Below are 12839 nucleotides of genomic sequence, written 5' to 3' on the forward strand. Positions count from 1 at the left end.
ATCAGAGTGGTGAAGTTACGACTTCTGGGGAAGTCCCTCTGCATGCACCGCATGCAAAATAATAATAATTATTGATTAATTTTGTTTTGAAAATTGAAAGCCCACATTATTATGCCATGCAGCCTTGGAATACAATACTTTCTCTGAACATGGGAAGACGATCGATGCCGTTATCTTTGTTCCGTTGCTTCTCCTGTTATCTAAATGGCGGGCAGAATATGCAGTGAAGCAAGGAAGCGTGTTGCCGTGGCCCTCTCGGGAACGAAAAAATCAGCAGTAGCCGCACGAGTTCTTCAAGAAAGGGGCTACGATGTGTTCGGTGTTCACATGCTGGCTTGGAACGAACCAGACGCCAGGGGCTCATATCTCGGCGAAAAGCAATGGCGTGCAGTGCAGGCCATAAGCAAACACCTGGGAATGGAATGCTTTCAGATCGATTGTGTAAAACTGTACTGGAATGAGGTCTTCACGCCTGCAATTGAGGGCTATAGCAGAGGAATCAGCCTAAATCCAGATCTAATGATGAACAGAGAAATCTTTTTCGGTCCTATGCTGGAGCGCTGCGTGAAACAATATGGAGCTGACTACCTGGCAATTGGTGCTTGTGCTGTGGTTCGTGTAGATCCAGCCGGAGATGGGCAACAGGTTCAGTTGCTGTGCCCTGCTGATAGCAGGATGTCCGACGATGCTTACTGGCTTTCACAAATTCCGCAATTAGCGATGCAACGAGCTCTGCTACCGCTTGGCAACATGTCGTTGGACGACATCGATAAAGTATTCGTAGAGTCGGGGCTTTCAAAAGTTGCCATTGGACGCAAGGTCCGGGGATTTTCGGGCATCGGTGTGCGTAACTTCCGTGCCCTGATGTCCGAGTATATTGGAGATCGACCAGGGCCCATAGCGTTACTGAATGGCGAGGTTGTGGGTGCACATCGTGGAGTGCACTATTTCACGGAGGGGCAGACGATCAGTTTCGTTTGGCGATCGGAGTGGCCGAGGCCAAAAGGTTCCTCCCGATACTTTGTTAGTCGCCGTGATGCGAGTACCCGTACACTGTTTGTGGCCGACGGTTACGAGAATCCTGCGTTTTACTCTGAAGACCTTATTGTTCGAAACCTGCACTGGGTTAGTGGAGAGCCTCCGGCTGGCCTGTCTAAAGATCGGCCTATAACTCTTGGCATGAAGAATCGCCACTCAGTCGATAAGATCACGGCTCGCGTCCTGGAGTGCCCGAAATCTGTTGCTGGCAACCAGCGGCTGTTGATGACTGTGTCAACGGCAATACGCGGCGTCAATCCCGGCCAAATCTGCTCCATCTACGATGGCGACGTGTGTCTTGGCGGTGGTCCTGTCCACAACTGTCGCACGCAGAGTCCGAAGCAACCACCACTCGTGCCGGATGCGTTGCCACGTCCTGTATCTCTTTTCGACGAGTGACGCAGTTCCGACTTTGGCGGACGTCTGTCCTCACGCAGAGTCTGAAGCAACCACCGCTCGTGTCAGATGCGTTGCCACATCCTGTATCTCTCTTCGACGAGTGATGTGGTTCCGACTTTGGCGGACGCTTGTCCGTGTTGGTTTGGCAATGGCAAGGATGCTGATTAGCTCTAGAAACTGGAACTGGCTCCTGCCAATCTGTGTGCATTCCGAATGATGCAAAGCTGGGAATTTTCCCAGGCTACTCACCTGTAGTGAAAATCTCGGCAACCAGTCATAGATGTGAATGGCTCGGATACGTTCCTGCTTTCAAAGCACTTTGGAACTGTTCCGACGACTGAAATATTCCGCTCACTCGCACGACGTGTGCACCAGGAACGGAGAATGAGTGTGGCCTTCCACTGCTGCACGGATAGGCATGCACTGTAGCCCAGCGGAGCGAGAGTGTCGGATCACAGCGGTGTGAAATGTCTTCAGGACTAGTGCCATGACTAAGTGGGTATTCCCCACCTCGTTCGCTCACCGTGCCCTATGGGTGAGCAATACTAGTATGCACTGCTAGCTTTTGCACGGGTTAGGAACACTTTTGTTAGTGTCTTTCTCGTCTCAACTGTTCGGCCTGTACCGTTCCGGGTACTATAGTCTATAGTGTACACCTTAGCCGTCATTTCCCAATCTTCACGCACGCTCACTGAGTTAGAACTGGCTGCGCCACGCCTGGATAGGAGGATGCAGACTTGCCAGTTAGTTCCAACAGAAAGGGCGCCGGCGCCTTGGAACCTATCGGGTCCACCCAGGCAATTTCTGATTTCCTTCAGCACCTCGGTCAGTCCGTTTACTCCAATAGCCAGTCACATGTGAAGTGTTGTCTTACACATGTACTGCTTCTTATCGATGTCACACTCATCGTCCTACACACATGATTGATTTCACATCCTCTGATAAATTATTATATTCGTTGACTCCTTTCAAAGCATTAGCCATTCAAGATTGGCTTGTTGAGTGCTAAGAAGAGGTTGGTGCGATTATTGAGTGCTGTGCATAATAATACTTCAGTAATAATAATTCTAGTCAAGATATTTGTAAGAAATGGTTTGCTCCCCACACCGGAGCTCAAGATATTATTATTTCATTCCCTTTCACGCTATGCTAGCTGGATTCTAGCTGAGCTGGGATCAAATTTGTTGCTTTTTCTTGCTTTAAAAATAGATTTAATGTTCGAATTTTTATGCGAGGCACTCACATTTTCCTGGGTAGTTTGTATCGTCTGTGAAGTAGTCCTTGCTGAGTAGATTTTAATGCATCACCACTAGTATTGATGAGCAGGGCCATATTTATTTTTATGGTCTGTGGATGGCATTGCATCAACGAACCTCCAGCGTCTCCAGAATTTTTTCTGGGATCATGGTCCGAGCCGAGAAGCCAACCATTTGTATCCTTTCGTCAGATATATGCCCACTGACAAATCTGGAAGAGTAAGACCGTCATTTGCATGGTTCAACAACATCACCATAACATACGGTATGGTGCCATGTGGAAGACTATGATGATCTGGAAATGCCAACAAGGCAAATTAAAACATTACATTAAAAAAAAGCAAGAAAAAGCAAGAAATTTGATTGCAGATCAGCTAGAATCCACCTAGCATAGGAATATGATATGCACAGCTCTCAATAATCACACCAACGTCTTCTTACCACTCAACAAGCCAATTCTGAACGGCTAATGCTTTGAAAGCAGTCAACGAATAAAATATTTTATCAGAGGATGTGAAATCAATCATGTGTGTAGGACGATGAGTGTGACATCGATAAGAAGCAGTACATGTGTAAGACAACACTTCACATGTGACTGGCTATTGGAGTAAACGGACTAACCGAGGTGCTGAAGGAAATCAGAAATTGCCTGGGTGGACCCGATAAGTTCCAAGGCGCCGGTGCCCTTTCTGTTGGAAATAACTGGCAAGTCTGCATCCTCCTATCCAGGCGTGGCGCAGCCAGTTCTAACTCAGTGAGCGTGCGTGAAGATTGGGAAATGACGGCTAAAGTGTACACTATAGACTATAGTACCCGGAACGGTACAGGCCGAACAGTTGAGACGAGAAAGACACTAACAATAGTGTTCCTAACCCGTGCAAAAGCTAGCAGTGCATACTAGTATTGCTCACCCATAGGGCACGGTGAGCGAACGAGGTGGGGAATACCCACTTAGTCATGGCACTAGTCCTGAAGACATTTCACACCGCTGTGATCCGACACTCTCGCTCCGCTGGGCTACAGTGCATGCCTATCCGTGCAGCAGTGGAAGGCCACACTCATTCTCCGTTCCTGGTGCACACGTCGTGCGAGTGAGCGGAATATTTCAGTCGTCGGAACAGTTCCAAAGTGCTTTGAAAGCAGGAACGTATCCGAGCCATTCACATCTATGACTGGTTGCCGAGATTTTCACAACAGGTGAGTAGCCTGGGAAAATTCCCAGCTTTGCATCATTCAGAATGCATACAGATTGGCAGGAGCCAGTTCCAGTTTCTAGAGTTAATCAGCATCCTTGCCATTGCCAAACCTACACGGACAAGCGTCCGCCAATGTCGGAACCACGCCACTCATCGAAGAGAGATACAGGATGTGGCAACGCATCCGACACTAGCGGCGGTTGCTTCGGACTCTGCGCGAGGACCAACGCCCGCCAAAGTCGGAACCGTGTCACTCGTCGAAAAGAGATACAGGACTTGGCAATTCATCCGGCACGAGTGGTGGTCGCTTCGGACTCTGCATGAGGGCAAACGGACAAACGTCCGCCAAAGTCGGAACTAAGTCAATCGTTGAAAAGAGATACTGGACTTGGCAACGCATCCAGTAGCAGTGGTGGTTGCTTCGGACTCTGCGTGAGGCCAGACGTCCGCCAAAGTCGAAACTGCGTCACTCATCGAAAAGAGATACAGGACGTGGCAGCGCATCCGGCACGAGTGGTGGTTGCTTCGGACTCTGCGTGAGACAGCTATGGATAGGACCACCACCAAGACACACGTCGCCATCGTAGATGGAGCAGATTTGGCCGGGATTGACGCCGCGTATTGCCGTTGACACAGTCATCAACAGCCGCTGGTTGCCGGCAACGGATTTCGGGCACTCCAGGACGCGAGCAGTGATCGGATCGTTCGAGTGGCGATTCTTTATGCTAAGAGTTATAGGCCGGTCTTTAGACAGGCCAGCCGGAGGCTCTCCACTAATCCAGTGCAAGTTTCGAACAATAAGGTCTTCCGAGTAAAACGCAGGATTCTCGTAACCGTCGGCCACAAACAGTGTACGGGTACTCGCATCACGGCGACTAACAAAGTAGCGGGAGGAAACTTTTGGCCTCGGCCACTTCGATCGCCAAGCGAAACGGATCGCCTGCCCCTCCGTGAAATAGTGCACTCCATAATGTGCACCTACAACCTTGCCATCCAATAGTGCTACGGGCCCTGGCCGATCTCCAATATACTCGGACATCAGGGCACGGAAGTTATGCGCACCGATGTTCGCAAATCCCCGGGTCTTGTGTCCGATGGTAACATTTGAAAGCCCCGACTCTACGAATACTTTTTCGATGTCGTCCAACGACATGTTGCCAAGCGGTAGCAGAGCTCGTTGCATCGCTAATTGCGGAATTTGTGAAAGCCAGTAAGCATTGTCGGGCATCCTGCTATCAGCAGGGCACAGCAACTGAACTTGTTGCCCATCTCCGGCTGGATCAATACGAACCACAGCACAAGTACCAATTGCCAGGTAGTCAGCTCCATATTGTTTCACGCAGCGCTCCAGCATAGACCCGAAAAAGATTTCTCTGTTGACCATTAGATCTGGATTTTGGTTGGTCCCTGCGCTGAAGCCCTCAATTGCAGGCGTGAAGACATTATTCCAGTAATGTTTGACACAGTCAATCTGAAAGCATTCCATTCCCAGGTGCTTGCTTATGGCCTGCACTGCACGCCATTGCTTTTCGCCAGGATATGAGCCCCTGGCGTCTGGTTCGTTCCAAGCCAGCATGTGAACACCGAACACATCGTAGCCCCTTTCTTGAAGAACTCGTGCGGCTACTGCTGATTTTTTCGTTCCCGAGAGGGCCACGGCAACACGCTTCCTTGCTTCACTGCATATTCTGCCCGTCATTTAGATTATACTAGGAGAAGCACGGAACACAGAGCTCTAGAGAAAATTAAAGGGTATTGCATCCCGTATTTCCTTTTTCAGAGAAACAGAGCTTTCAAAATAATTATTTTAAATTTTGGAAACAAGCACAGACTCATGACATCAAGAGTGCATAAACTGTTTATGGACTCTTGATGACATCAAGAGTACATAAACCTTTGTACTCTTGATCAGGGCCGCCCTACACATACCGGTATGTGTAGGGCTCCCTGCTCTTGATGACATGTGCAGAGCTAGCCTAGGGCCAGAGAGCTACAGTAGAGGGACTTCCCCAGGCCAGTACTCATGCAGGAGCGTGGCAAGTTGCTGGCAACTATCATTTTTTTGTAATTTTGATTATTTTGGCATTTGTGCAGAAAGTGATAATTACAATAATTATGACTATGATCATGAGCATACAATTAAATACAGTAGTGTGTGATAGAGAGAAAAGAGCAGCAAGTATGAGTCTGCCTCAGCCTGTACCAGGTACTGAGTTCACTAGGAGATGAAAACCCCTGTTTGTCTTGACAAGGTTTTAGGACAACTCCTCCGTTCAATCATGTACTTTGGCACAATACACGTTGGAAGCAGTGCTATTTGTCTTCACAGAGCCTAGGGGCGATGCTATCAGCATCAGTAGCAGCCGCTGCAGGCAAGCGAATAGCCGTGGCCCTGTCGGGTGGTGTAGATTCCACAGTCACTGCGTTGCTGCTCAAGCAGAAAGGCTACAATCTCCTTGGGGTCTACATGCGCAACTGGGATGAAAGAGACGAAAATGGGCATTGCCATGGCGACGAAGAATGGAATCGTGTGCAGAGCGTATGCAATCGCCTGGATATAGACTGTGTACAAGTGAACTTTGTGCGGGAATACTGGACAAATGTGTTTGAACAGTTGTTGGATGGGTACAGACAAGGGATGACGCCGAATCCAGACATTCTGTGTAACCGCGAAATCAAATTCTCGGCACTGCTCAATCGCTGCCAGGAGAAGCTGGGTGCAGAGTATTTGGCTACCGGGCACTATGCCCAGCTGCGCATTGACCCGGACGGGGATGGCAAAGAAGTACAGCTGTTGAAAGGTGTTGACCCGAGCCGTGACCAGACGTACTTTCTGGCGTCGGTGCGGCAAAGTGCTTTGCGCCGTGCAATGTTCCCTCTGGGCGGTATGATGAAAAACAGTGTGTTTGAACTCGCTCGCACAAACGGCTTTGAAGACGTTGCAACCTTGCCCGAGAGTCGTGGCCTCTGCTTCATCGGCAAGCGGAACTTCACCAAGTTTATTTCTAACTACATCGAGCGCAAGCCCGGCCTAGTCAAGCTGACATGTGGCAAGGTCGTTGGAGAGCATTCTGGCGTCCACACCCTCACGCGTGGCCAGCACGCCATATTTGGCAAGTACGAGCGTGACGAAATCGGGTACTACGTGTGTCGGCGAGACCCTATCACGAATACCATATATGTCGTGACGGATTCCCAGCATCCGATTTTGTACAATACCGATTTTACCATGTCTTCGCCGTCGTGGACGAATAGCTCTGTTCCCGAAAGCCTCACCACTACAGATGGTGTACTGTCAGGTGTTGAAATCGAACCGTATGTCGGCCCCGAGCGGTTGACGAGATCGGCCGCTATCCGGTGGAACCAGGCGGGCAGTGCCGGGGAGGATATTCGGAGCGACTGCGGGGAAATCGCAGTGGCATGCGGACTTCCGATCCGTGCCATCGCACCCGGTCAGTTTGGGGTGTTTTACCAAGGTGACGTGTGCATCGGCTGCGCACAATTCAAAGACGCCTTGCCTATGAATGACTACGGGTGGTAGGTAACATTTTAGTTTTGCCTTTGCTACCTGCCCCCCCCCAACGCGTTGGCTGGACTAATGGCATCCGTATACTAGTGGTTTTTTAAAGTTTTGAATGCTTCTCTGCTTGTTTTCTATGGAGGGAGCGCTGGCGCTTTTCCTTTGGCAGGCTCTTTACTTTGTTGTAATTTATTTTGTATTTTATTTATAACTCGGATGTTGAGCCATAAATAAATGTAGAAAGGAAAAGGACATATGGAGTTTTGTGCCTAGTTATTGCACTTTCTGACTGTATATAGTATCCAGTTGTTACAGTGATGGAGAGTTACTCTTAACTCATATCCATATGTCCTTTTCCTTTCTACATTTATTTTATTTATTTTTGGATTTCCCAGAGGCTGGAAGGCCTGTCGAGGCGGTCTCCATATCAGCATTACAAACAAACAAAAACATGATTGATGCATGTTAGTGGCCTTTGGACAACATTGCATGTAGGATGCAGATGTAACTGAATGGATTGACTCAATTCGACATCGCATGGACACTAGAGCGAGAAGTGCGTTCTCTGTTTTCACCGGCTGAGTAAGCACGGCAAGGGCCAGTGACATAATATGTGAGATGATACTAGTGTACTGGACCTGTAGTAAAGGAGATGATACTAGTGTACTGGACTTGTAGTAAAGGAGATGATCACAGGTTCAGTACACTAGTCCTTACCACTTGGATTGGTGTGCACACATGCACATGTGTGTGAGAGAGAGAGAGAGGGAGGGAGGGGGGGGGGGGAGAGAGACAGAGTTGTGTGTGTGTGTGTCACTGTGCGTGTGGGATGTGTGCGTGTTGAGCGGAGCTGGAACCAACATGGCTGTCCCATATGGTCTTATTATGGATGAACAACAACTCCATTGGAATTCCAGAGCAGCCTGCTAGAGAGGTTACACGGTAACGTTACATTCTAACATGAGAGGGGGGGGGGGGGGAGCAGAAAGGCCGGGAGTCTTCGGAGAGTAGGTCTACTTTTAAGTTCATTGACGGATCCAGATGACACGGTATTCGGGCCGGTGCAAAATACCGTGATTTTTGCCAAATCACTGTGCACAGTAAAAGTCTCCTTAAACCTGGACTCCCCAGGTCCGGGCATTCAGCCGGGCCACCTACCGGGCCCCTTGCGTCACAAGAATTGGGTTTTCAACGAAAATCGGTTCCAAAAAATTGATCGGCACAAATAAAGTCGTTACTTGGATGCAATCAGTATGAAATAGGGATGAAATGATTATACCGAATACAGTGCACTTGAAATAGAAATCGTTACAAGCTCAACAAATCGATTATTCGAAAAGGTTCGATTACACGAGTATGCATATAGTATACATGATTATACAAAAAATGACTGTAGACCGACCGGCGATGTACGAGAAAAAATTTCTTCACCACAGGATCAATTTTCAAATTCAGCTTCCAATACTGCTTTTGTCAGTGAAAGAAATAATCGAAAAATAACCGATAACTGATCGATAAAGGTTTTGGTTATTTGGTAGGCAAAATGTGTAATCGTTTAACCCCTGGTATGAAAGCTTGGAGTTACAAGCAATTCCTAGTTTTTAACATAGGCTGTCCCCGGGGAAAATCGCGGAAAAAATTCCAGAATTTCAACTTCTGAATTTGCGGTGTAATTTGCGGGTAAATATGACATAATTTGCGGTGAATTTGCGGTCAATGATGCGGTGAATATTATTGATATGACTTATGAGGCAATTTTCAGTGAGTATGTAGTGAAATCAATCAGTTACAAGTCTCTAATGTAAGCACTCATCATATTTGAGCACAAAGCCGGCACGATGAGACGTTTCTGACCCAACAGTGCACTGTGTATACGTGTAGTACAGTGCAACACAAAAGTTTAAAAAACGCGGGGAAATCGCGGAAAACGCGGTCTTTTGAAAAATCGCAAAAAACGCGGAAAAAACGCGGCCGCGGAGTCGCGATTTTCCCCGGGGACAGCATAGGCAATTCGCACCACAGGCACTTGCACGTTCCACAGCAAGTGATTCACGAGAAAAGTGACGATGTGGATTCGCAAGGCTGCACTCGACGACAGGCATGTCCACATTTTTGAATGATTCACCCACCGGTTGCCATGGGTATTTCAAATTTTCGGCATGAAGAAATGAGTAAAAAAGAGCTGCGTAAAAAATCAAGTCTTGTTTCACGCTTTGTGGTGTACATGTACACGTCAGGAAATCGTGAAAGTGGGCCTCAGCTCGCTTGCACTTTTCAGCCACTTTTCTCGTTCACAGGTGAAATACCATAGCAACGGTCCGGTGCACGTGGATTAACCTGTCGTGTGATTCGCCTATTACAGGCAGTAGTGCCCGAATTGGGGGAGATCTGCTCCATGTACCGGTGTCTGTAAAAGTACATGCAATGCTACAGAGCTCCCTATAGGCGATTCACACGACAGGCAAATCCACGTTTACAGGAAAGTCGCCATGGAGATATTCCTGCGGGTGACCAAAATTTGCCCGCGGGAATCAAAAGTGTCCATGGCCTTTTTGCCCGCGGATGCACTCATCTGCGGGCACTTTTACAGTTATGAGGCTGTGAGGTCATACTATGGTACGGTAGTCTTGAACCCTGGTTGTTTGGCCTTTGTCTTTGGGTACTCATTCCAAATCACCACAGTAACGCCGTATACTCACCGGATACTCGCGGGAGCTCTGGCCGCCACCCGCGGCCGTGTGAACTGCAGCCTCACGTTTCACTTCCTGCGGGCACCTGACAAACGTGGATTTGCCTGTCGTGTGAATCGCCTATTACCCGGACCCCTCGTGATCGTGTTTCGGAGCTCGGATGAGTGGGTTCTGCCTGCGCAGGCCATAAGGCGTATACAGTCCATTTCAAAACTATAGACGCGTACCTAGGCAAAAACCGTTATGCCAGCATCTATACCACATAAAATCTGTGATCACTTTGTGCATAAATTTTTCCAAATTGGGCGTCTGTTATCCAATCCTTTAGAAACTATATGAGAGTAATTGTGGAGCGATCCTGAGCAATATTCCGAAAACTATTCTCAAAAAGTTCCAGCCAAATTTGAAATATTTCAAAAACCCTACGCGTCTATAGTTTTGAAATGCACCACCAAGCAGGTAGCCGTGTCCAAACCAGTTTAAGCACGGACCGTATCGGTTACCTGCCTGGTGCACACACTATGCATAGGGTAGTCAATCCGCATTCATTTTTCACCTGGAAACGGCTGTGAGCGCCGTCTAAACATTACAGTCTGCCGGTATACAGCCATAGCATAACTGACTGGTCATATGGCTTCTGTTTTCCTGGGGAATAAATATACAATTTAATGTCACGGTGAGGCACTTTAAAAAATCTAAAAGAGAGAGAGAGAGAGAGAGAGAGAGAGAGAGAGAGAGAGAGAGAGACAGAGAGAGAGAGAGAGAGAGAGAGAGAGAGAGAGAGAGAGAGAGAGAGAGAGAAAGAGAGAGAGAGACAGAGAGAGAGAGAGAGAGAGAAAGAGAGTATTCGAAAAGGAGATTATGATTTTAGTTCTGGGGAAGAACGAAGTTGGTTGTACCATGCCGACAGCACAGCCGAAGTTTCCTTTGCCAGCGGAAATACCGAAATAAATATCACCACCGTATCAACAGGGAAAGCGTGAGCACTAACGTACGGAACAACACACGATTCCTCTATCTTTTCCGGAGTGGGTACCTCTGTTTCGAAATAATATCGTTGTTTTTTATATTTCTGGTGTGTGATGGAACATGCAATTTTTTAAAACGCGTTTAGGCGTCATAGCGTCAGATCGCCCTCATCCATGGGGAGTGCTTCCCGGATTTGAGCACAGCCGATACAAACGTCGCCTTGATAGAAGACTCCGAACTGGCCGGGGGCGACACCGCGAATCGGGTGACTGCATGTCACGAGGACGTCATCGCTATGACGACTGCCATTACCGGCAAGGTGACTGTGGCTGAAGCGGCGCATGGCCGCGTTCCTCGTCACATTCTCCGGCGCCATCTTCGGCTCCAGGGTCAAGCCGGAAAGCACTCCGTGCGGATCGCGCAGGCAAGCCGGCATGCCGCTGGCCGTCCACAGCGGCCAGGACATGACGTAATCGCTGCTGTACAGAGCTGGGTGCCGCGAGTCCGGCACGACGTGCACGGTATTCGTCGTGGGATCGCGCCGATTAACGAAGTATGTACCCTGGTAGCTGAGGTTGGTATACTTCAGTATAGCTTGTTGGCCACGGGTGACGGTATGCACGCCAGGGTGCTCACCGATCACTTTACCACACGTCAGCTTCACCGGGCCGGGTTTATGCTCTATGTAGTTGGAGAGGAAGTAGGCAAACTTCCGCTTGCCGATGAAGCACAGGCCGCGGCTCTCGCGCAGCGCTGCAATGTCTTCAAAGCCGTGCGCGCGTGCGAGCTCGAACACACTGCGCTTCATCATACCGCCCAGAGGGAACATTGCGCGGCGCAGAGCGCTTTGCCGCACCGACGCCAGAAAGTACGTCTGGTCACGGCTCGGGTCAACACCTTTCAACAGCTGTACTTCTTTGCCATCCCCGTCCGGGTCAATGCGCAGCTGGGCATAGTGCCCAGTAGCCAAATACTCTGCACCCAGCTTCTCCTGGCAGTGATTGAGTAGTGCCGAGAATTTGATTTCGCGGTTACACAGAATGTCTGGATTCGGCGTCATTCCGCGTCTGTACCCATCCAACAACTGTTCAAACACATTTGTCCAGTATTCCCGCACAAAGTTCACTTGTACACAGTCTATATCCAGGCGATTGCAAACGCTCTTCACTTGATTCCACTCTTCGTCGCCATGGCAATGCCCACTTTCGTCTCTTTCATCCCAGTTGCGCATATAGACCCCAAGGAGATTGTAGCCTTTCTGCTTGAGCAGCAACGCAGTGACTGTGGAATCTACACCACCCGACAGGGCCACGGCTATTCGCTTGCCTGCAGCGGCTGCTACCGAGGCAGGTAGCATTGCCCCTAGGCCCTGTGAGCACTAACTAGCACTGCTTCCAACGTGTATTATGAACTGCATTGTGCCAAAGTACATGTTACGTACATGTACAAAAATCAAGTAAGTTATTTCGAACGGAGGAGCTGTTCTAAACCCTTGTCAAGACAAACTGAGTTTTACTCCCTGCCCTAGTGAACTCAGCAGCTGGTACAGGCCGAGTCTGAGGCAGTAATACTTGCTGCTCTTTTCTCTCTTTATCAGTCACAGTCACGCCACATTGTAATAATTATTTGTATGCACAATTTTGAATTTTAATATTTAATATGACTTTTCGCAACAAAATAAATAACACAAAAAAATGATTCTGCGCCGCAATGGCGCGAAATTATGAACATGTCATCGAACGTCACACGCTGTTTGGACAAGTCAGCGTCT

The 12839-nt window shown here is 48.7% G+C and overlaps 4 protein-coding genes across 4 annotated transcripts; 2 read left to right on the forward strand and 2 right to left on the reverse strand.

Annotated features, from left to right (window-relative positions):
* The first annotated feature begins 116 nt into the window (after window positions 1-116).
* LOC135826313 (tRNA-specific 2-thiouridylase MnmA-like) lies at window positions 117-2801 on the forward strand. The gene has a single exon (XM_065338934.1). It carries the CDS (start codon window positions 205-207, stop codon window positions 1435-1437), a length of 1233 nt encoding a protein of 410 aa, XP_065195006.1. The 5' UTR covers window positions 117-204; the 3' UTR covers window positions 1438-2801.
* A 107-nt stretch (window positions 2802-2908) lies between these two features.
* Window positions 2909-5722, reverse strand: LOC135826312 (tRNA-specific 2-thiouridylase MnmA-like). Its single transcript, XM_065338933.1, has one exon. It carries the CDS (start codon window positions 5586-5588, stop codon window positions 4356-4358), a length of 1233 nt encoding a protein of 410 aa, XP_065195005.1. The 5' UTR covers window positions 5589-5722; the 3' UTR covers window positions 2909-4355.
* A 223-nt stretch (window positions 5723-5945) lies between these two features.
* On the forward strand, window positions 5946-8021 carry LOC135825996 (tRNA-specific 2-thiouridylase MnmA-like). The gene has a single exon (XM_065338630.1). It carries the CDS (start codon window positions 6231-6233, stop codon window positions 7428-7430), a length of 1200 nt encoding a protein of 399 aa, XP_065194702.1. The 5' UTR covers window positions 5946-6230; the 3' UTR covers window positions 7431-8021.
* A 2580-nt stretch (window positions 8022-10601) lies between these two features.
* On the reverse strand, window positions 10602-12676 carry LOC135825962 (mitochondrial tRNA-specific 2-thiouridylase 1-like). Its single transcript, XM_065338603.1, has one exon. It carries the CDS (start codon window positions 12423-12425, stop codon window positions 11217-11219), a length of 1209 nt encoding a protein of 402 aa, XP_065194675.1. The 5' UTR covers window positions 12426-12676; the 3' UTR covers window positions 10602-11216.
* Between the last annotated feature and the right edge of the window lie 163 nt (window positions 12677-12839).

The sequence above is a fragment of the Sycon ciliatum genome, chromosome 10 (genome assembly GCF_964019385.1).
Source record: "Sycon ciliatum chromosome 10, ocSycCili1.1, whole genome shotgun sequence".
In the NCBI taxonomy this organism is placed as follows: domain Eukaryota; kingdom Metazoa; phylum Porifera; class Calcarea; order Leucosolenida; family Sycettidae; genus Sycon; species Sycon ciliatum.

What these genes read in the sequence shown, in the direction of transcription:
- LOC135825962 (XM_065338603.1), bottom strand. Translation starts at nt 12,425, where the DNA reads ATGCTACCTGCCTCGGTAGCAGCCGCTGCAGGCAAGCGAATAGCCGTG.
- LOC135825996 (XM_065338630.1), top strand. Translation starts at nt 6,231, where the DNA reads ATGCTATCAGCATCAGTAGCAGCCGCTGCAGGCAAGCGAATAGCCGTG.
- LOC135826312 (XM_065338933.1), bottom strand. Translation starts at nt 5,588, where the DNA reads ATGACGGGCAGAATATGCAGTGAAGCAAGGAAGCGTGTTGCCGTGGCC.
- LOC135826313 (XM_065338934.1), top strand. Translation starts at nt 205, where the DNA reads ATGGCGGGCAGAATATGCAGTGAAGCAAGGAAGCGTGTTGCCGTGGCC.